Below are 18,901 nucleotides of genomic sequence, written 5' to 3' on the forward strand. Positions count from 1 at the left end.
CTCCTGCTTCTACAGCAATTGTAATCCTTTCAGCCTGTTGGCCTCATCTATTGTCGACTTCCCATACATGATCTTCTGAGTAGGGTCTCAGCTTCACGGTGCGCGGGTTGTTCGACCTATGGTCCAGTTCGAGTACTTTATGAGCCATCTTTATCCGCTTTAGGCTTCGCCCGTTTATTCTAGACCGACACACCTGAGCTGATTGTCCCCTTTTCCCTCCGGAAACGCCCAATATGCGGCTCGACAAACGGTTAACGACATCTACTCTTCTCCTGACAGCTCCTTCATTATCTGCCGCCTTTTACCTTCCTGGTGTAGCACCAACCTCATACGATGAAGGCCAAGCTGTGCCGCTCTACGTCAACCATCTTACCCCGGGACTAGCGCAACAAGATGAACAGCTGCATTCCGTCTTCGCTTACGACTACTATCATACCGCATTCCACTTTTGTCGTCCGGCAGATGGACCGAAAGATGTTCGCGAGTCATTAGGTAGCATTCTTTTCGGTGATCGTATCCAGACATCGCCGTTTGAGTTGTTTATGGGCAAGAATGAATCGTGCAAGGCTGTTTGTGGAGAAGTCAAGTTCGATTCGCGAAGCGCCAAGTTTGTCAACAGAAGGATAGCTCAGGGCTATAATATCAACTGGTTGGTGGACGGGCTTCCCGGTGCTCAGTTGAACCTGGACGCAGTGACCCAGTCCAAGTTCTACAGTCCCGGTTTTGCGCTCGGCACTCTGAATGATGATGGACAGGCAATGCTGAACAACCACTATGATATCGTCATTGACTATCACCGTGTAGGGTTCGGCAGCAAGGACAAGTACCGGGTTGTCGGTGTGCTCGTTCAACCAGCGTCCCGGCGTGATTCCAGAGTCCTTGAAGATGGAACAGTGGAGTGCGGCGCAGACGACGCCTCTGTAATTCTGAGCGAAGATGGCGAGACAGCAGTCACTTGGACGTATGGCGTGTACTGGCGCGAATCGCCCACTCCTTGGGCTACTCGCTGGGATAAGTACTTGCACGTTTACGATCCGAAGATCCATTGGTTTTCACTCATCAACTCTGCTGTGTTTGTGGTTTTCTTGGTCGGTATGGTGAGTATGATCCTTCTGAGGGCTCTCAAGAAAGACATCGCTCGTTACAACCGCCTGGACATGATCAATCTCGAAGATTTGGATGGCACGTCAGCTGCCATTGAGGACGGAATTCAAGAGGATTCCGGCTGGAAGCTTGTTCATGGCGATGTATTCCGATGCCCCAGGTCACCTTTGCTCCTGAGTGTGCTTGTCGGCAACGGGGCTCAACTTTTCATGATGACTGGTGTGACAGTTGGTAGGTTTATCTGAAGTTCTCGTTGTGCGAACCGAATGCTGATTCTGTCAAAGTCTTCGCGCTTTTCGGTCTTCTCTCGCCAGCCAACCGCGGTTTCTTGGCCACTGCCATCCTCCTCATCTACACCCTTTTTGGCTTCGTCGGAGGCTATGTCTCGGCTCGCGTATACAAGTCATTCGGCGGCGAGGCTTGGAAGCGCAACATCATCCTGACTCCGGTTTTGATTCCTGGGCTTATCTTTGGTACCTTTTTCCTGCTGAACCTGTTTGTCTGGGCCAAGGGTTCCAGTGGAGCCGTACCTTTCACAACCATGCTTGCCCTGGTCCTCATTTGGTTCGTCATCAGTGTGCCATTAAGTGTGGCAGGCAGCTGGCTTGGTTTCAAGCAACGAGTATGTTCGTCCTCAGCCTCTAACGAGCATCTGCTGACTTGCATTTTCAGGCAATCGAAGGTCCAACGAAGACCAACCAAATTCCGAGACAAGTTCCTCCCATGACTGGAAGCCTTCGGACAATTCCTTCTTTGCTACTTACGGGCATCTTGCCGTTTGGCGCTATCTTTGTGGAGCTGTACTTCATCATGACTTCTTTGTGGACGAGCAAGATTTACTACATGTTCGGATTCCTCTTCCTCTGTTATGGACTCATGATCATGACCACTGCAGCCACCACGGTCCTGTTGGTTTACTTTTTGTTGTGCGCTGAAAACTACCGGTGGCATTGGAGGGCTTTCGCTGGAGCCGGAATGACGGGCTTCTACGTTTTTATCAATGCCTTTATTTTCTGGATCACTCGAGTGAGCTTCGGTGGACTCACAGGGGCAGTCCTCTATGTGGGTTACTCTGCCTTGATTGGTTTCCTGGTCTTCATCTTAACAGGTATGTTATTCGTCCATGAGCCAGGCTGGAGGGTTTTGAGGTGGTCCCTAACTCATTCTGCACAGGTTCGATTGGATTCTTCGCCAGCTGGGCGTTTGTGCAACGCATCTACGGCTCGATCAAGGTCGACTAAACCGTACATTATTTATGCCATTCGAAGTCATAAATCAGCAGGTAGTCCGCGCTTCCAATTGGTGAATCAGCACAACTTGCATTTGTTCTCGGGCTTCGGACGGGAGATCCCGTTGCGGAACAGTTGAATACACGTACAATGGAACGATCCAGACGTGATGATCGGACTCCAAAGTATAAAAAGTCTGTCTGATGAATACGCTTACTTCTGATATCTTCGTGCTTCCATGGTTCTTACACATCCATATTCCACTACTATCATGTTCTTCTAAGCCGATGACGTCAACCGGGACTTTGTACATATCTTTGGGTCAGCTTCAAGCTTACTTAGTCACCGACGCAATGGCGGAGGAACGACAACGGGGTGTTGGTGCGATTATTGATTTGACTCGAGATGAGCAGGCGATGTACGATAACGAAATGTAGATATATATTATAGACTGTTCAAGCGCGCACAGGGTCTGAGCTTGGAGGGTATTCTCTCTCCGCATCACGGTGTTATTAATAGAACGTCAATCTAATCAGGAGCTACAGTAGATAGAAACCATCAAGACCTGGGTTCGAGGATCGGAACTAGAAATAATACTAGATATCTTCTGATGATAAAAATAATAATACCCTGCATGAATTAATCCATGATGCATAGTGGAGCTTCCTTCCATCCTGCCGTCTGCGCGCCAAGCCGACGACCTGTTCTGGACCGATGGACTGCCCACGCTTGACGGCTTGACTGACTCCATTACAATCAGGAAGACCTACGGCCAGTTACGACACTACGACAGTCTATTTCTCCGACTGGAACCCGAACCATTCAACTTTCAAGTTTATTACTACACTAGGTTCTTTGTTCCTATATCATCCGTTATTAGCCTCTCTGTCAGTCATCTATACTCCTTAGCTCTCACCCTCTCTTGGCCAAGCAGCACACGATCTTATCAAAGCAAACCTCGCTTTACCCCGCGTCTTCCGTGCTTCCGTCTTTCCACCGCCGTCGCATAATAATTCGGAGCGCTGAGCCTCGCTTGTCCTTGTAAAGGCCAAGAGCTACTTTTTTATCCTTTGATAGTGTGTGGGAAGTTTGTTTGATCATGGGTAAATCGTGAGTACTGCGCTTGTTTGTCGTTCCGCGCATCAGGGGAGTGATGAGACGGGGTTACAACCCGCCAGCTATGGACTTTGCTTTCCCCACGGGGTCGACGACTATATGGTTTTGGAAACTAGGGTCTGTCGTCTCGACGGACCTACATTACTGTTTTCTTCTTGATTATCGTTATAGTTGGGGAAAACATCCCCGCTTAGGGATATAAGCTAACGACAACTGGCCACATAGACAGTCGAAGCTCTCCCCCTCCCAGCTCGAAGAGCTCCAGAGGGCAACACATTTTGATAAAAAAGAGCTGCAACAATGGTATAAAGGTGTGTGAAGAGTGAGCAGCGGCGATCCCAAGCCGGAGGAGATTCAAGTGCGCTGACCGTGGCATGGCGGGGTAGGTTTCTTGAAGGACTGCCCCTCGGGGACCCTGACAAAGGAGGAATTCCAGAAGATCTACCGACAATTCTTTCCCTTTGGCGATCCTTCCTCGTTTGCAAATTATGTATTCAGAGTGTTCGACTCGGATAATAGCGGCATGATCGATTTCAAGGAGTTTATCTGTGCGTTGTCGGTGACCTCGCGGGGTAAGATGGAGGACAAGCTAGACTGGGCATTCCAATTATACGACATCGATGGCGACGGAAAGATTACGTACGACGAGATGCTGGCTATTGTTGAGGCGATTTACAAAATGGTGCGATCTCACAATGACTGGCTCTCTCGCGGACAGACTCCAGCTAACAGGGCGAGTACAGGTCGGCTCCATGGTCAAGTTGCCCGAGGACGAAGACACACCAGAGAAACGAGTCAAGAAGATCTTCCGCATGATGGACAAGGACGAGAACGGCAGCCTGGATATGGAAGAATTCAAGGAGGGCAGCAAACGCGACGAAACCATTGTCAGCGCCTTGTCCCTCTACGATGGATTGGTATAAGTGCGCGCGGACGAAGTGTCCTCTCGCACATGGTGTCGTGCATCCTCTTACCTTTGGCGAATGCGGCGCAAATTCGAGGCTCTCCTCATCGGCCATGGCTCACTCCATCTACTTTTTATCTTCTTGTTCTTCTGTCGGTATTTGTTGCTTATATTTTTTAGGATTCCCACAGCCCGTGATCTCTTACTTGCGCCTGCCCACGTACTCTTTTCCGAGGGCTTGGTAGACAAGATCTCATTTTTCTTGTAACTTTTCTTTCTTCCTTGTTTCTGCTCTGCTGTACATGAAAAAAATCAAAAAGACAAAATCTCGGTGATTTTACCTTGTTTCTCTTTCGGTTTGCTTGCTGCGTCTTCCTTTCCACGATTGGATCGTGCGTCTTCCCTGAAACAAGGGCGGATTTCGTGGGATAATTCTTCGTTTCATGTACAGGATTTTAGCAGAGGCCATTGGTCTCTCCGACTGTTTTGACGGTTATTTATTGCGGTGGATGCGGTTTGTGCTTTTAGCGGGCGAGCCTAGAATAGTGAACATTGCCATATGCTTTTGAAGCGGATATAACTATCGAGTGTACTTCGTATACAACCGTCTCATCCCAAGTCTTCTGATCGCAACAATAATTTCGACTCAAATAATAGCCGTGAGCTGTTGAGCAATGCGTTCTGCAATTCTGTTTATTTGCCTCGATCGCCTCATTTTATTAGCCTCTTACGGCGAAGTCGCTTGGCTCCGGAGTTGACCACTAGTGTCTCATTGATGGCCATCTCCACCGCTCCAAAATGGCGCATCCACCGCTCCTAAACGGCGCTCTAGCCTTTTTCTTCCCATTCCTCCTTGGAGTGCTGGGCATCTTGGACCACACTGGCACACTGACACCCCCCGTACGACCCTCCCAAGACCGATAATCAAGCATTCGCGCAGAGCAGCTCCTCATGCCGAGTGTTCCGAATACGAAGCCTGCGGAACTTCGTTTGATGTCCTGGTGACGAGCATGGCCGCGGTGCCACATGGCTGTCATAATTGTATCGATGCTCGAGCCCAGGTTAGTCAGGTCCTTGTCAGCTTAGACTCAGTCCCAACCACCACGTTATGGCCTTGATTATTATGATTGCTTGATCCTATATGTGTTCTTGTGCATTCTTGTACAATTCTGCCTATCATGTCTCCCCCATGACCCAATTCTGTTCAAAGCGTGACCGGGCGCTAGCTATTCCCATGTCATGTTCAGGTTCAAGCGATTTGCGATGATCCTCATCTTCTGGAAGCCGCTTTTAAGGTCACTGGGTTGAATTTGTCCTAATCCTGCTCCAGTGCGCCGGTCAAGCACCGTGCTCGCGCTGCAGAGACCTCAATCTCCTTTGCACCGGTCATACGACGACCCTGGAGTCCGACGATGAACTGCCAGCCTTGCAGAGACGCCACCAGTTGACATCCTCGTCCTCCGCGACATTCCAACTTCGTAACAAATCCAAAGGCCTCACCAAGGCCGTCTCTCGCATCTCCAATGCGACCGAGACGATTTCTTGTCCTCCGATCGACGAGCTTGCATCGCCCTCATTGACCGCCGTGGCCGCGTCCTCCCAGCAGACCGAAGTCTTCACGGACTACGTGCTCGCTGCGTACCCCTGCTACTTCATGTGCACCGTGAATCGCGTCCCAATAAACTGGGTTGCCTATGTCCACAGCCGGCGCGGATCGATGAACACCCCCTTCGACTGGGCGCTCCGCGCCTGCACCACCGCATACACTGGTGCTCTGCACAACGACCCGCGGTACACGGATGCCGCAAGGGCGATGTACACACGGTCTCTCCGTGGCCTAGCAGCTATGCTATCGAACGCCTCGAGGGCCGCGTCCGACGAGGCATTAGCCACTGCAATTAGCTTAGCCTGCTTCGAGGTACAGAACTGCACAAATCCCGACGCTTGGCTGCGACATGCTGCCGGGATCAAGACGATGATGCGACTGCGCGGTCCGCAGGCCCACCTCCACGGATTCGGGCGGGCCATGTACATCGTTTACCGGAACCTGATGGTGACAGCCGCTCTGCTGTCCGGCGAGGAATGTCTTCTCCAGGCACCGGAATGGCAGGACCTGAACAGGCAGATTGCCGCCGACAATGCGCGTCGGCCCGACTCATCCGCCTATACTGACGTCGCGGAGCGCGGTTTCAGCGAGATCTCTAAGGTACCTGGGTACGTGAAACGGGTCAGGGAGCTGCTCGCCCTGCCATCAAAAAAGAGAGCTTCGCTACAACCAGCCCTGCTGCGGGATGTTCTGGCCGCGCGGGCCGCACTGCGCGGCATCCACACCGAGTTCGGCGTCGCCGTCTCGATGGTTCGAGCCGGGCAGAACGGGCAGCAGGGGTTCATCGGCCCGCTCCCCTTCGTTTTCTTCGATGGCTTCTCCGGCCTCTACGTCCGGGGCATTCGCTCCGCGCTAGTCATCCTCAACAACCTGATTCTCGCTATGGATGAGAAACAGCGCGCGGCTATTGAGGCGGAAAACCGCACCCTGTCTGATGGAATTCCTGACCGTGTCTCCGAACCAAAAAGCGAAGAGTACGAATCGCCCCTTACACCGCCCAAATCCCCTGGCAAGTCGCGCAAGCCGAATCTGGTCGTACGGTCTTTGATCTCCCCTCAGACGCGTGAGCCGCCGACATCGAACTTGATGGATCGGCTTGTGACGACCATGGGCATGGACGGCGTGAGGGTCACACTATTGGAATAGACACCATCGTGTTGTCTTCGTCTTGCAAGTTTGGCAAGTTTGATCTTATTGATACCCATTTTGTTCATTTATCTTCTATTTATATATATATATATATTCAACCATGTCATGCATTTATTGCGTTCTCTATTGGCATAAATCCATCTTAGATACTACAGGCCTGAGAAACAACCAGGTTGGATACACAGAATTCTCCTCGCGCAGTAATAACGTCTACTGAGACCGTATCTTCTATTGACATCTGAAATTCGTCTACTTACTATGTATTCATCTCCAAACCGTCCCCTTTCTTTCCCGATGTACTTTCTATCGGTCTGGTATACAAGGGTATCAGGAGAACCGGAGGCCTCTCCTCGCATAGGCTCGCCGGTGGCTCGGAATCTAGGTGTAACCAGCGATGCAAGAACGAGACGGAACAGAAAAATGGCAACGTCGTGAGCACAGCGGAACAGACCTCGTCATCGGCCAAATCACAGAGATAGGAGAGCAGAACAAGCGGCAGGATATCTAGACACCAAGAAAGATGATAAGAACGGGTTCTTAACAAAGGCTGCTGAGCTGTTTGCACAAAACGAAAGGAAAAAAAAGAATTCAGGTATGTTCGGAGGAAGGGTAGAACAAACAGCAAAAGAGAAATCGTGGATCATCGTCGATCGAAAAACCAGCTCGTGCGCTTTCCGCTCTCCTGCGACTGGACTCCTGCGACCGGAGCACTGCTCTCTGGCCCTCCACCACCACCGCCCCGGAGCGGCTTCGCGATTCTCGAGCCGCCAAAACTGAAACCACCGCTGCCATCCATAGACGGAAGACCCCGAGTCGAACCCTGCTTCGCAGCCTCCAGTCTCTCTTTAACAGCAGTGAGTTGAGCCTCAAACCTGTGGGCGTGGATATGATATTAGCCACTGTCTCTTGCTCACAGCCGAGCTATTAAATTGGGGGGGGCGACTTACCGATGATTTGCCTGAGTAAGTTTCTCTTGGCTCTCTTGCAGGAGACCTTCAAGACTCGCAATGCGTTCGTTTCTGGCAATCAGCTTCCTCTCCGCAATAGCGACCTCCTTCTTCAGGCTGCTGTTCTGTTCAACCAGCTGCCGCTGTACATGAGTCAGTTGCTCCAGGTTGCGTTCCAAGAAAGCCATCTTCTTCTGCTGGGCACGGTTGTTAGATGAACGCAGAACGTTGTTATATTGTTCTCGAGCGTCGTCCAGCGAGATCTCAAGCTCCACCACCCGCTCGCAACGGTTCTGCAGGTCGCGCATCAGGGACTTCTTCATCGCATCGAATTCGGCGATCTGCTGCTGCAGGTTCTTGCCGGTGGCGCCATTTGTCGACGCCTTAGACTGGGAATCTGCAAGGGACTGCCGCAGCTTGGCCAGCTCCTCATCCTTGCGTGCAATCTCGCTGCGGAGTTCCGCCGCTGCCTGCATCTCGGTCTCCTTCCGGGTCACATAGATCTTTTCCAGCCGCTCGCGGATCTCTTCGACATCACCTTCGCCCAGGTTGCGCTCCAGAAGGCTCTCATAGTCCCGCTCGAGGTCGGCCAGCTTCTGCTCCAACTCCAGTCTGCGGCTGTCCTGCAGCTCGCTCAATTCACCCCGATCATTCATGGTAAGCTCAGCCTGCCGAATGAATCCCTGAGTCTCCACCAGGCTGGTCCGTAACTCCAGGAGGTCGTCAGGGGCAACTGGCTCGCCAACCTCGCTGACCTTGTGCAGTGCATCCACCCGCTGTATAAGGTCCTGGAGTTTCCGTTCGTTGTCCGAGAAAACGTCGCCTCCCAGGTCGAACCCAGCCATCATCTTCGCCATCTTCTCCGCCTTCTTCTTCTCCTTCTCATCGAGTGCCGCACTGGTCTCCTTGGCCTTCATTCGCACGTCAAGGAGTTGCTGCTTGACATCATCGAGCTCCGCCGTCAGCTCAGCATTAGCTTCCCGGAGGCTGTCCATTGTAATCGAGGCTTCCTTGCCCTCGTAGGAAACCTTCTCCAGCTGCATCCGAAGCTCGTTGACCTCCGCGCTGAGTTTCTCATTGTCCTTGCCAGAGCGTGCTGAGTTCTCCTTGAGGTTCTTTAGTTCCTCTCGAGTTTCGCGTAAGCTCCTCTCCACATTCGCAATGTGGGATTCTCTCTCGGCGATTTGATCCTGGAGCTCATTCTCCCGTCGTAGGAATTCCTCCCGTTCATCTTTCTCGAGCACAAGGCTGGGGGTGCTAGATCGGTCGCCGAATCTCGAGTCGGGTCGTGGTGTCTCTGATCGCGGAGTTTCTTGCAATCGAGAAGGAGTGCCAGGTCGCGTAACACTTGCACGAGCTTCAGCCTTGGCCGCGTTGACGGCTTCCGAGCCTCTGGCTGGTGTCCAACGGTCCTTGGGAACTGTTTCGCCGCTTCTCCACACTTGAACCTCGCTCTCCAAAGCTGAAATGTAGTTCTCAAAGTTGATGACCTGGGTCTGCGCTTTGCGAAGTAGTTGTTTCAGTTCAGCTGGGCTCAACTCAGCATTGACCTTCGCCTTGTTCTTAATTGCCTTTGCGCGCACACCAAATCGCAGCGTTGAGATCGTTTCCGCATCGTTATAGCTACTCGGAGAGCAATTGATGATCAGGGTCGTCCTAGAGTTACCACCCAAACTCTCCTGTAGAATTCGAGTGAGCTTTGAGTCACGGTAAGGGATGTGTGTTGATTTGCCATCTGTCAGCGCGTTGATGACCATACCAAGAGCACTCAAACTCTTGTTAATCTTCTTGGCCTCCTCAAGGGTTTGGCCACTGGCGCCAGTCTTGCCGACTTTTTCACTACCTGCGAGATCCACCAGGAAAAGCTGGCCGCTCTTTGCGGAACCCGTCTCTAGATTCTTCTGGGTGACAGTGACGACGAAGATCGAATGGGACCGAGACGATTCTTGATTCATGTTGGTCGCAGCCACCGCTCTTGCCGCACCACCGCGTCGCATCACTTCGTAGACTTCCTGCACACTGGAGACATAGACCTCGAGCAGACCTTTGACGTAGACACCACGCGACTTCTCTTCGTGGACAGGCAGATTATCATTCTGTGGCACCAGGAGATCGCGGATCCGTTCCATGTAAATTTCCATATAGCTGACTCGGACCGTATATTCGATGTTGCTCGGGCTAGTGAGAATGCTTGCGAAGATCTGCTCGACAATACGCGGAATGATACCCTTGCCCTCCGGGTCATCGATATCGGAACCCATCATTGTGTAAGACTTTCCAGCACCTGTTTGACCATAAGCAAAGACCGTGCCGTTGTAACCGTTCAGGATATCGTCGACTGTAGGGCGGATCGAGTAGTCGAAAATGTCCGTTTGTCTCGAGTCCATGGGAAACACTCGATCGAAGGTGAAGGCTCCTGAGCCTTCCCTGGACTATCGCTCGCTGGTTAATATCTCCATGCGCCACCAGACCTTGCCTTTCCTGGGCCTTGGAAGAAGACTCACGTTGATTTTACATGACTGCTCATTTTCAAACTCAACAATCGGTTCTCCTCCAGACGCTAATTCGACTTTGTTTTGCGGTCGAAATCTCGCAACGACTATGCAGTACCGGTGAGTATCTTCGAACACAGGTATTCGGACGGAGCATACAAACCCTTGATGGTGTTGGAGCCGGGCCCAGATGATCTGTCATGCCAGGCTATCATCAGTCTTCTCCGCACTGTTTCACGCCGCAGTTGATAGAATACTCACGCCATGTTTGCTCCGACTCAAACCTCAAGAACCACCAGAAAGAAGACCTAGAGGTGAGGGACAGCCCCGAGGGGAGGCGGGTAATTTCTAGGCTTTCGTTCAGAGCCGGATTTCGATCTGTTGGCCAGCTGCGTAGAGTTGGTGGGATGTTTGGGTCAGGGGTCCACGTGCAAGACGGCAGCCAGGAACACGCGATGTCCTCACCCCAAACAGTGACAGAAGGATGGGTCGAGGAAAGCAAGTCCGCACGCACACACCACCACGAGCTTGTGATGTGGGTTAGGACTCACTGCTGATCGAGCAAGGAAGAGTAGCGTGGGGATCAATATGTTAGAGTCGCAGGAATGCTTCGACACCAGCTGTTTGAGGATGTGGCTTGGCGCCGGCCTAGGAACGTTAGAGAAACACTCGTCCCGCATCACCAAAGGCCGCCACTCGACCACACATGCTCAACGCTTTTCTTTCAGCTATATCTATCTAGAGCTACATTTTCCTGTACGGAGAGAAGAATGTCTACGCTCACTTTAAGGCGGAAGAGCAGGCTGCAGAATCGGGGGACTTTAAAGACAAGAAAGGCTCATGCATTATGCAGGCAGAAATAAACAATGCAGCTATCCACACAACCAGCAAAAAATAAATAATTCACCAGGCGCCAAAAACCCCGCGCTGTGCATATCGTCAACATAACGTGGAAGTCAAATACGAACTCGGCCAGAACATTCAGATCAACAACCCGTCAGAGTCGTTAACGTCCCCTTGTAACTCCCGGGTAAACGACATTGTTCCTGTTGACCGATCCAAAACAAGAAACAATAACCACCGGCTTGACAACTGAGCTCAACCACCCCTCTGCTGAGAGTAAACTAGTCTTCCCAGCTCTTCTCGACTGTCTCACGCACGCGCTTGATATATTCCTTTCGATTATCTTTGTAGAGGTTCGATGCTTCCACATTCGCCGGAGATGACGTGTTGGGGTCGTTTAGTAGACTTCATAAGATATGTCATTAGAATCACTGTCCCAAGTATATTCTGGAATAACATTCAACATACCTCTGAATACTAGTCAGGATGGCCGCCACGTCATAGGTCGGGCTCCAGCGGTTCTGCAAGATATCAAGGCAAAGTTCCCCCGTACCATAGACATTAGGATGGAACATCTGGCTGATAAACTTGACACCTGGCGGCTTGTTGGGGTATTGTTCCTCGAAATGCATGACCAAGCGGAATGTACCATCTTCGAATGGGGTATCGGCGGGGCCAATGATGACGGCATTCCTAGAGACGGATATGTCAGTCACTCCATCACCACATTCTTCAGATGTACGGATGAATCGAGAAGAATGAAGAACTCACCAGGTCATGACATTGTCAGCTACTGGAGATGCTGAGACGCCGGCAGGAGGGTCAGTCTGCATGCGCTGCGATCATGAATCAGAGTTAGCTCACGAGACATAGCCTGGTAGCTGAGTTACAGGGTAGAACAAGCAAAAAATATGCAAGGACGAAATAGAAACATATGAAGAAAGAGGTGACAACGAACTGAGTCGGAATCGATGGTATTCAATAATAACGTACCTTGAAGTCACGCATGAGACGACGGCGGGCAGAAGTAGACATGGCGGCGGGTGCTACGACCGATAGGAGCTATCAGAATAGGCTTTACAGACTGCAAGTAAACCACGTCTTGGAGCTGTTGAGATTGGAGAGTAAGAGACCTGATTTGTATACAAAAAGGTAGAGAGGGATATGCCACAAGAGAAGTTGAGATAGCCAGCGGGATATGGATCCTTCTGGATGAGAAGCGATCACAAGAGCGGGAGGAGAAGCGTTGATCCAATACCGGGTTCTCTTAAGGTCGGGATTCCCCTCTTGCTTAGCTGGACGTGCCGTTGTTCCTTGCCAATCCGGGTCCCAGAACGGCAAAACTTTCCATATGGAGAAACTAGCTTTTGTATAGCTTGAAACGCCACTGCTGAGTAATCACACCCGAACATCATGTGAAATCACGTCATGTGATCACTGATCATGTGATTACAAGCAATGTCCAAACAGCCTCGGTTGCGGGAGCGCGGCTACAGGCGGAGCGGAGATCGGGGGAGAACACCAGAGGCGAGTTGCAGTAAGCCAGCAGAACATTTCCGCTTCATCCATCTACATCTCCTCGTACTGTTCTCCTTCTCTCATTCTCCTGTTTCTGAGGCACCCTCATATCACCTTCTAATACCTCTACTCCTTCTCCATGGCGATTCAAACAACAACTGGGTTGGCAGCCCGCCTGGTCTCCAAGCGCGCCGCATTCCCCGCATCTCGGCGAAACTTCAGTGCCTCTCGTTCAGCTTTGAAAGAGATTCAGGAGGCTTACATTCTCAGTGGTGCTCGAACACCTACTGCTAAGGTGAAGCGTTTTACAGATCAACCCTCGTCGTCTTCTTTATCTACTAACGACTCATTCAGTTCAACGGATCGTTTGTCTCGGTATCCGCTCCCGAATTGGGTGCAGTTGCCATCAAGTCCGCCGTGAGCAAATCTGGCGTTCCTGTTGAGAAGATTACCGATGTGTACATGGGCAATGTTCTTCAGGGTGCAGTTGGTCAAGCGCCCGCTCGCCAGGCCTCCATGTTCGCCGGACTCTCTCCTACAGTGGAATCCATGACGGTAAACAAAGTGTGCGCGTCTGGCCTCAAAGCCGTGGCCCTCGCCGCTCAAAACATTCAACTCGGTCTCGCTGAGGCCCAGATTGCAGGTGGTATGGAGAACATGTCCCGCGTTCCCTACTATTTGCCTCGATCCACCCAGTTGCCACCCTTTGGAGAAATCAAGTTACAGGATGGTCTGATCCAGGATGGCTTGTGGGATGTCTACAACCAGTTCCACATGGGCATCTGCGCTGAAAAAACAGCTAAGAAGTATGAAATTACGCGTGAGGAACAAGATCAGTACGCCATTCAGTCGTATCAGCGAGCGCAAACAGCTTGGAAGGAGAATAAATTCGCCGAGGAGATCGCCCCTGTTACCGTCAAAGGCAAGAAGGGAGAGACAGTCATTGAACGTGATGAGGGCTACGAGAACCTTCGAATTGATAAGATGACCACACTGAAGCCAGCATTCTTGAGGGATGGCACCGGCACAGTGACCGCTGGCAATGCTTCCACTATGAATGATGGTGCCTCGGCGCTCGTCCTGGGCAGCAAAGCTATTGCACGTGAGTTCGCTCAGGGTAACCGGGCTCTTGCGCGCATCGTCTCTACCGCAGATGCTGCCATCGACCCAGTGGATTTCCCCGTTGCCCCAGCCAAGGCCGTTCCCATCGCCCTCGAGCGGGCAGGTATCACTAAGGATCAAGTCGCGGTTTGGGAATTCAATGAGGCCTTTGCTGCCGTCATCAAGGCTAACGAGAAGGTGAGTCTGAATGCATTTATAGACCTCTGTCTGATTCTGTTCCCTTGCTAACTATTCATTAGATTCTCGGTCTGCAGAATGCTAGGGTCAACCCTCTTGGAGGAGCCATTTCCCTGGGACACGCCCTGGGAAGCTCTGGTTCTCGAATTTTGGTTACTCTTCTCCATCAACTGCAGCCTGGGGAGTACGGTGTGGCTGCCATCTGTAATGGTGGTGGTGCTGCAACTGCAATGGTTGTTCAGAAGCTGGATCGGGTCGACTGAGCCAGAGGCCCGTTGATTAACGTTCCTATTAGTCCTCCTGTTCCCAAAGTCCTTGGTCACCTCAAAAGCGACACGCGATGATTATACCCACGCTCTGACCAGTATTTCTTAGCATGCTATGATTGTATATATGTATGGATGAGAATTGAGAATTGATGAATCATGCAGTTTTCTCGGCACAATTGTATAAACATTGTCACGTGACAACCCAATATAACGCTTACCGAATGCAGTAAGCCACACGTCCACAGATGGGTGCTAAACCCAAGATAGTTGAAACTATTACATCCCAGCTATTGTTCAGACTTTACTGCAGAGATCAATTGCTTTAGAAATTAGTGAGATTAGCTGCACTACTTGGTCCGTCAAGAGCTTGCTTTGGTATCCCTGTAGTCTCTTGACGGACAAGGCTCTCGTTCCGACTCACGATAGCGATGTTCGATCAGGTCGAGCTAACCGTCTCTCCTTCCTGCTACAATTGCCTTGCCTGGTCAGCAGACGGTGAGATTGCCCTGGCCGCGGGTGAATATGTTCAGATCCTAGTATGCTCCGTCATAACCTCGACTATGTGCTTCTTGAATTAAGCTCACACCAAATAGACCCCGAAGAAACCAACGCAGGGGAAAGAAGAAAGTGGCTCCGATCGTCCAAAATCCGAACCAGAATGGCATATCACGCGTTTTCGCGCCAATCTGTTCACGAACAGGGAGTGGCCCACAGTTTTCCCTCAGAACCGGGACGATTTCTCAATTGGGGTTGAACTCTCGCCGAGCTCAGTAGTCAGTCTGTCATGGTCACCACCAGGACTCGCTAGGCATAGGCGGTGCACACTTGCAGTGCTCACTTCTAACCTGGTACTATCCTTCTATCAACTTGTTGATGGAAAATGGATGCGAGTTGCTATCGTCAACGACGCCTTAGCCGCACATTTTAATTCATTCATTCACGATGAGGGTCCCCGATTGAGGAAGACTAACATAAGGGAATTCGCGTGGTGTCCGCCTTTAAAGGTACCGCAGGGCGAAAACGATTCCGTCCCTGCAGCCGAAAGCAGATGGGGGTTTCAAATACTTGCAGTTGCTAATGACGACAATGATCTGATTTTCCTGCATGTTCGAAGAGAAGAAGCTGGTTCGGCTCTCTCTTCTTATTCTTTCGATATAACCTCGATCATCTCAGTGCATGATCCTGCGGCAAAGTATCCTATAGTCCAGTCCGGCTCGATCCTGGCTACGTCTTTGAAGTTAAAAATGAGAATTTCGGGCCTCTCATGTGGCCCCTGGCTCCTCAAGCAAGATAAAACAACACCGGACGTTTGTCATGCGATAGGAAATGCAGCCGCCACTTATGGCACCCGACTCAAGCTGATTAGGCTCGATGTAAGCCTATGCCGAGATGACGAAGACTCAGAGACTCCTTCTCGCTGGAACTTGCAGGCAACCGCTTCGGAAAACCCAGATTTATCTAGCAAAGATGCTGGCGAACGCGTCTACCGCGGCCCTCTTGAGTGGTTTCAAGTAGTAAGATTCTCAGTAATATTAGTTAAATACTTTGAACTCACGTATATCCAGGCAGAGTCTGGGGAAATTGGCCTAGCTGTGCCTACAGTAGGTGCACTGGTCGTGATAAGCCTCCCTCGCGACGTATACGAGGGCAAAGAGACATCATCTGGAAAAGTTCGAACAAGAGAATATCCCCTGCTTGAAAATACCGACACCACCATTGAGAAAACGGACACAAGGCATTGGGAATCGATTAGTGGTTCGTCACACACTAATACAATTTTATCTGCTTTACTAATAGAAATAGCCATGACGGTCGCAAGCGATGATGAGTCGAAGATATCCTTACTTCATTTGGCCACATCAGGGGGACATGCTGCAATCAAGGAATTGATTGAATTTAACGATACTCAGGATGACGGCCTGCTCTCGCCGCCACCCTGGAAAAGTCAGTTTGATGCTATGCGGGAAAGCTTCGATATTGACCATGATCTCGGAGGACTAGCGATCGGGAGGATCTGGGGACTGGCAGCATACGGTGGACTCATTGCTGTCGCATTCACTCTCCACCCCGGGGACATGATTGAATACCGCACTGGCTCGCAGGAGCGCACCATCATTGTTTTCTCCAAAGCAAACCTACATCAGCAACCACAGGCTCCGTCATTCCTTCGCGAGTTGCCAGTATTCACGTCAGACTTCTTGCGCCTGAGACGCGAGGTGGTGCTGCGCTTCACGTTGCGTTCTCTCGACTATGATGACAGGAATCCTTGGTACCAGAAACTCGTGTACACGGCTGCCTGTTGTGCTCTCGTGGAATCTCAGGATGAAGCTTTACTCCTACAAGCTAGGAAAGTCTTCGAGTGGCTCGCGACTGCTACTGGAGTTGACTTGACTGAGGAGTTAAAAAAATGTTCAACGCCTGGGAATAAAATCGAATCAAAGTCCGCAGAGCAGCTCAACGGCGCTGGTGGACATATTTTCGAGAAGTGCGATATATGCCAAGCTGGGGTAGCTTGGTATTCGACACAGGAAGCACAGTGTGCTGGTGGCCATCTATTCGGTAAGCCCATGAAACCTTTTTGCCAACAGTGAAGCACAATTGAACTGATTGTCTTGCATAGTTCGTTGCAGCCTCTCATTCTTCTCTATTCAAGAGCCAGGAGTATCCAAGTTCTGCTCCGACTGCAGCACAGAATACCTCAATGAGGACGCCCTCGCTCAGCTCCACGGGAGAGAACTCCAAAGCGCTTATAAGAAACTCTCTACCGTTTTTGACACGTGCATATACTGTGGTGGCAAGTTTCGTGCTTAAGGCCTACATTCAGATAAAACTCAAGCTGCCCAGAAGGGGAAGAAAGCTGGCTTGAATGAATACCGATGGAAATAATGTGCGCTTTATGCGAGGCCTAATAGTTTTCCAGCTATGGGATCCCATTCGTCGTTCCAGCGACGATTACTCTCTTTGCGAGCACCAGTACGGATCTTCTCCAGCTTACTTGGGTTCTCGAACAGATCAACGAGGTGATCGAGGAGCTCACCAGAACTTCCAAAGCCCACACCGTTCACACCTTCGGTGACTAGCTCAGGCCAGGCTTGAAAACGATCCCAGCCAAGCACCGGTAATCCAGCCCCGAACATGTCAACAACTTTCATGGGAAGATCGACACCGCTGCTACTGGTATGTAAGCTGATTCCCAGGGAAGCAGACGCCAGAAGGCGCGCATAGTCATCGGTGGTTAACCATGCCGTGCGAATTGTGACCTTGCTGAGCTTGCCCGCTTCTTCAAGCTTTGATATTTGCTTCAGGTACATGTCCTTCTGAGGTCCTTTCCCAGTAATGATGGCCAAAACAGCGGGTAATCCAGGCTTGCTAGTGGTTGCCAGGTTCGAATACCGGCAGAGTGCGTCAATGAGTAACGAGAAGTCTTCGTCAGCTGTCCAGGACGTCGAACTGACTATAACACGGAGGGAGCCGGCCTGGAGCAGGTCTTTCACCGAGGCTGTTTCTGACAGAGATTCAAGGAACCTCTTCCGCTCGCGTTCATCCAAGATGGGCTGAAAATGACTTGCTGGCCGGTCATGCAAGGGCAGTATGGGGGCTGTGAGGCCAAAATGGCTCTTCAAAATGGAAGCCATGGCTTCTGTAACACAGAAGTGTGCCGTGGCGTACCTACAGAAGCTCTTCTCATACCATTTAGAAAATCGCACAAGTGGGTGTCTACCCCCGAGTTTGAGCGCCAAAATGGTGTACCCAAAGTTATGCCAGTCTATTATCACCTTGGTATGCCGGAGGAACGATACCATGGATGCGATTGCCAATGTAGGTATGGAAGGCGGGTTCTGCATTGGACCAACTTAGCAAGAGGATATGGATACCAGACGAGTCACTTGGGCGGACCAGCGTCTTACCTGAAGGAGCAGCCATTGAGCGGGCTCTGTGCGGTACGCCAGAGCCCACCAAAGACATACGATCTGGAAGGCTACTTTGAGCGGACCAAATAGCAGAAAGAGGAGCTTATTACTTGTTTGCAGGAAGGTCGGGTGCGGCGGAAGAGCGATTATGGATATTCTAGGATTGGACGAGATGTCGGGATGCACTTCTGATTCTGTATTATAAAGAGCATCAGTCATACGCTCATTCGCAATTCAGAAACCTAATCTGGCTGTACCATTGTAACCGATAATTTCTACCTGGCCTCCTCCCCTCGCGATACTCAAAGCATGGTACTGCATGCGCGGGCTGCGGCCGATATCGCCCAGGACGAGAATCTGCGTCGTCGTTTTGGGCGCATTGGAAGCAACCCTTTTGCTCCTGTCGGACCGTTTCGGGCTGTATCTTGAAGGAACTAAGAACAGTAATAATGTCACCGCCGTGGAGATGTAGAAAGCGACGCTGATCAGGGATTCAATCATGGTGTTTTGTTGG

At 51.0% G+C, this 18,901-nt stretch overlaps 7 protein-coding genes across 7 annotated transcripts; 4 read left to right on the plus strand and 3 right to left on the minus strand.

The window, feature by feature from the left end:
* Positions 1-233: 233 nt before the first annotated feature.
* Positions 234-2,345, plus strand: ALT_0085 (transmembrane 9 family protein; the record flags this gene model as incomplete). Its single annotated transcript, XM_033563031.2, has 4 exons — positions 234-1,335; positions 1,389-1,726; positions 1,777-2,212; positions 2,278-2,345. 4 exons carry the CDS (start codon positions 234-236, stop codon positions 2,343-2,345), a joined length of 1,944 nt encoding a protein of 647 aa, XP_033418922.2.
* Positions 2,346-2,686: 341 nt separating this feature from the next.
* On the plus strand, positions 2,687-7,105 carry ALT_0086 (uncharacterized protein AN5342; the record flags this gene model as incomplete). The annotated part of the gene is made up of 5 exons (XM_089598913.1): positions 2,687-2,766; positions 3,675-3,760; positions 3,836-4,131; positions 4,193-4,366; positions 5,684-7,105. 5 exons carry the CDS (start codon positions 2,687-2,689, stop codon positions 7,103-7,105), a joined length of 2,058 nt encoding a protein of 685 aa, XP_089456577.1.
* Positions 7,106-7,748: 643 nt separating this feature from the next.
* ALT_0087 (putative kinesin family protein (KinA)) lies at positions 7,749-10,442 on the minus strand (the record flags this gene model as incomplete). The annotated part of the gene is made up of 2 exons (XM_089598914.1): positions 7,749-7,980; positions 8,056-10,442. The coding sequence occupies 2 exons, from the start codon at positions 10,440-10,442 to the stop codon at positions 7,749-7,751; spliced, it is 2,619 nt and encodes an 872-aa protein (XP_089456578.1).
* Positions 10,443-11,671: 1,229 nt separating this feature from the next.
* ubc2 (E2 ubiquitin-conjugating protein RAD6) lies at positions 11,672-12,425 on the minus strand (the record flags this gene model as incomplete). Its single annotated transcript, XM_033563798.1, has 4 exons — positions 11,672-11,795; positions 11,859-12,083; positions 12,162-12,226; positions 12,384-12,425. The coding sequence occupies 4 exons, from the start codon at positions 12,423-12,425 to the stop codon at positions 11,672-11,674; spliced, it is 456 nt and encodes a 151-aa protein (XP_033419689.1).
* A 622-nt stretch (positions 12,426-13,047) lies between these two features.
* On the plus strand, positions 13,048-14,470 carry ALT_0089 (thiolase family protein; the record flags this gene model as incomplete). The annotated part of the gene is made up of 3 exons (XM_033563797.2): positions 13,048-13,203; positions 13,263-14,207; positions 14,270-14,470. The coding sequence occupies 3 exons, from the start codon at positions 13,048-13,050 to the stop codon at positions 14,468-14,470; spliced, it is 1,302 nt and encodes a 433-aa protein (XP_033419688.1).
* Positions 14,471-14,904: 434 nt separating this feature from the next.
* Positions 14,905-17,287, plus strand: ALT_0090 (uncharacterized protein; the record flags this gene model as incomplete). Its single annotated transcript, XM_033563796.2, has 5 exons — positions 14,905-15,012; positions 15,070-15,990; positions 16,042-16,231; positions 16,280-17,035; positions 17,097-17,287. The coding sequence occupies 5 exons, from the start codon at positions 14,905-14,907 to the stop codon at positions 17,285-17,287; spliced, it is 2,166 nt and encodes a 721-aa protein (XP_033419687.2).
* Positions 17,288-17,370: 83 nt separating this feature from the next.
* Positions 17,371-18,888, minus strand: ALT_0091 (chitobiosyldiphosphodolichol beta-1,4 mannosyltransferase; the record flags this gene model as incomplete). Its single annotated transcript, XM_033563795.2, has 3 exons — positions 17,371-18,315; positions 18,385-18,581; positions 18,645-18,888. The coding sequence occupies 3 exons, from the start codon at positions 18,886-18,888 to the stop codon at positions 17,371-17,373; spliced, it is 1,386 nt and encodes a 461-aa protein (XP_033419686.2).
* Positions 18,889-18,901: the final 13 nt, after the last annotated feature.

Source organism: Aspergillus lentulus (assembly GCF_001445615.1).
Source record: "Aspergillus lentulus DNA, contig: Alt01, strain: IFM 54703, whole genome shotgun sequence".
Classification (NCBI taxonomy): Eukaryota; Fungi; Ascomycota; class Eurotiomycetes; order Eurotiales; family Aspergillaceae; genus Aspergillus; species Aspergillus lentulus.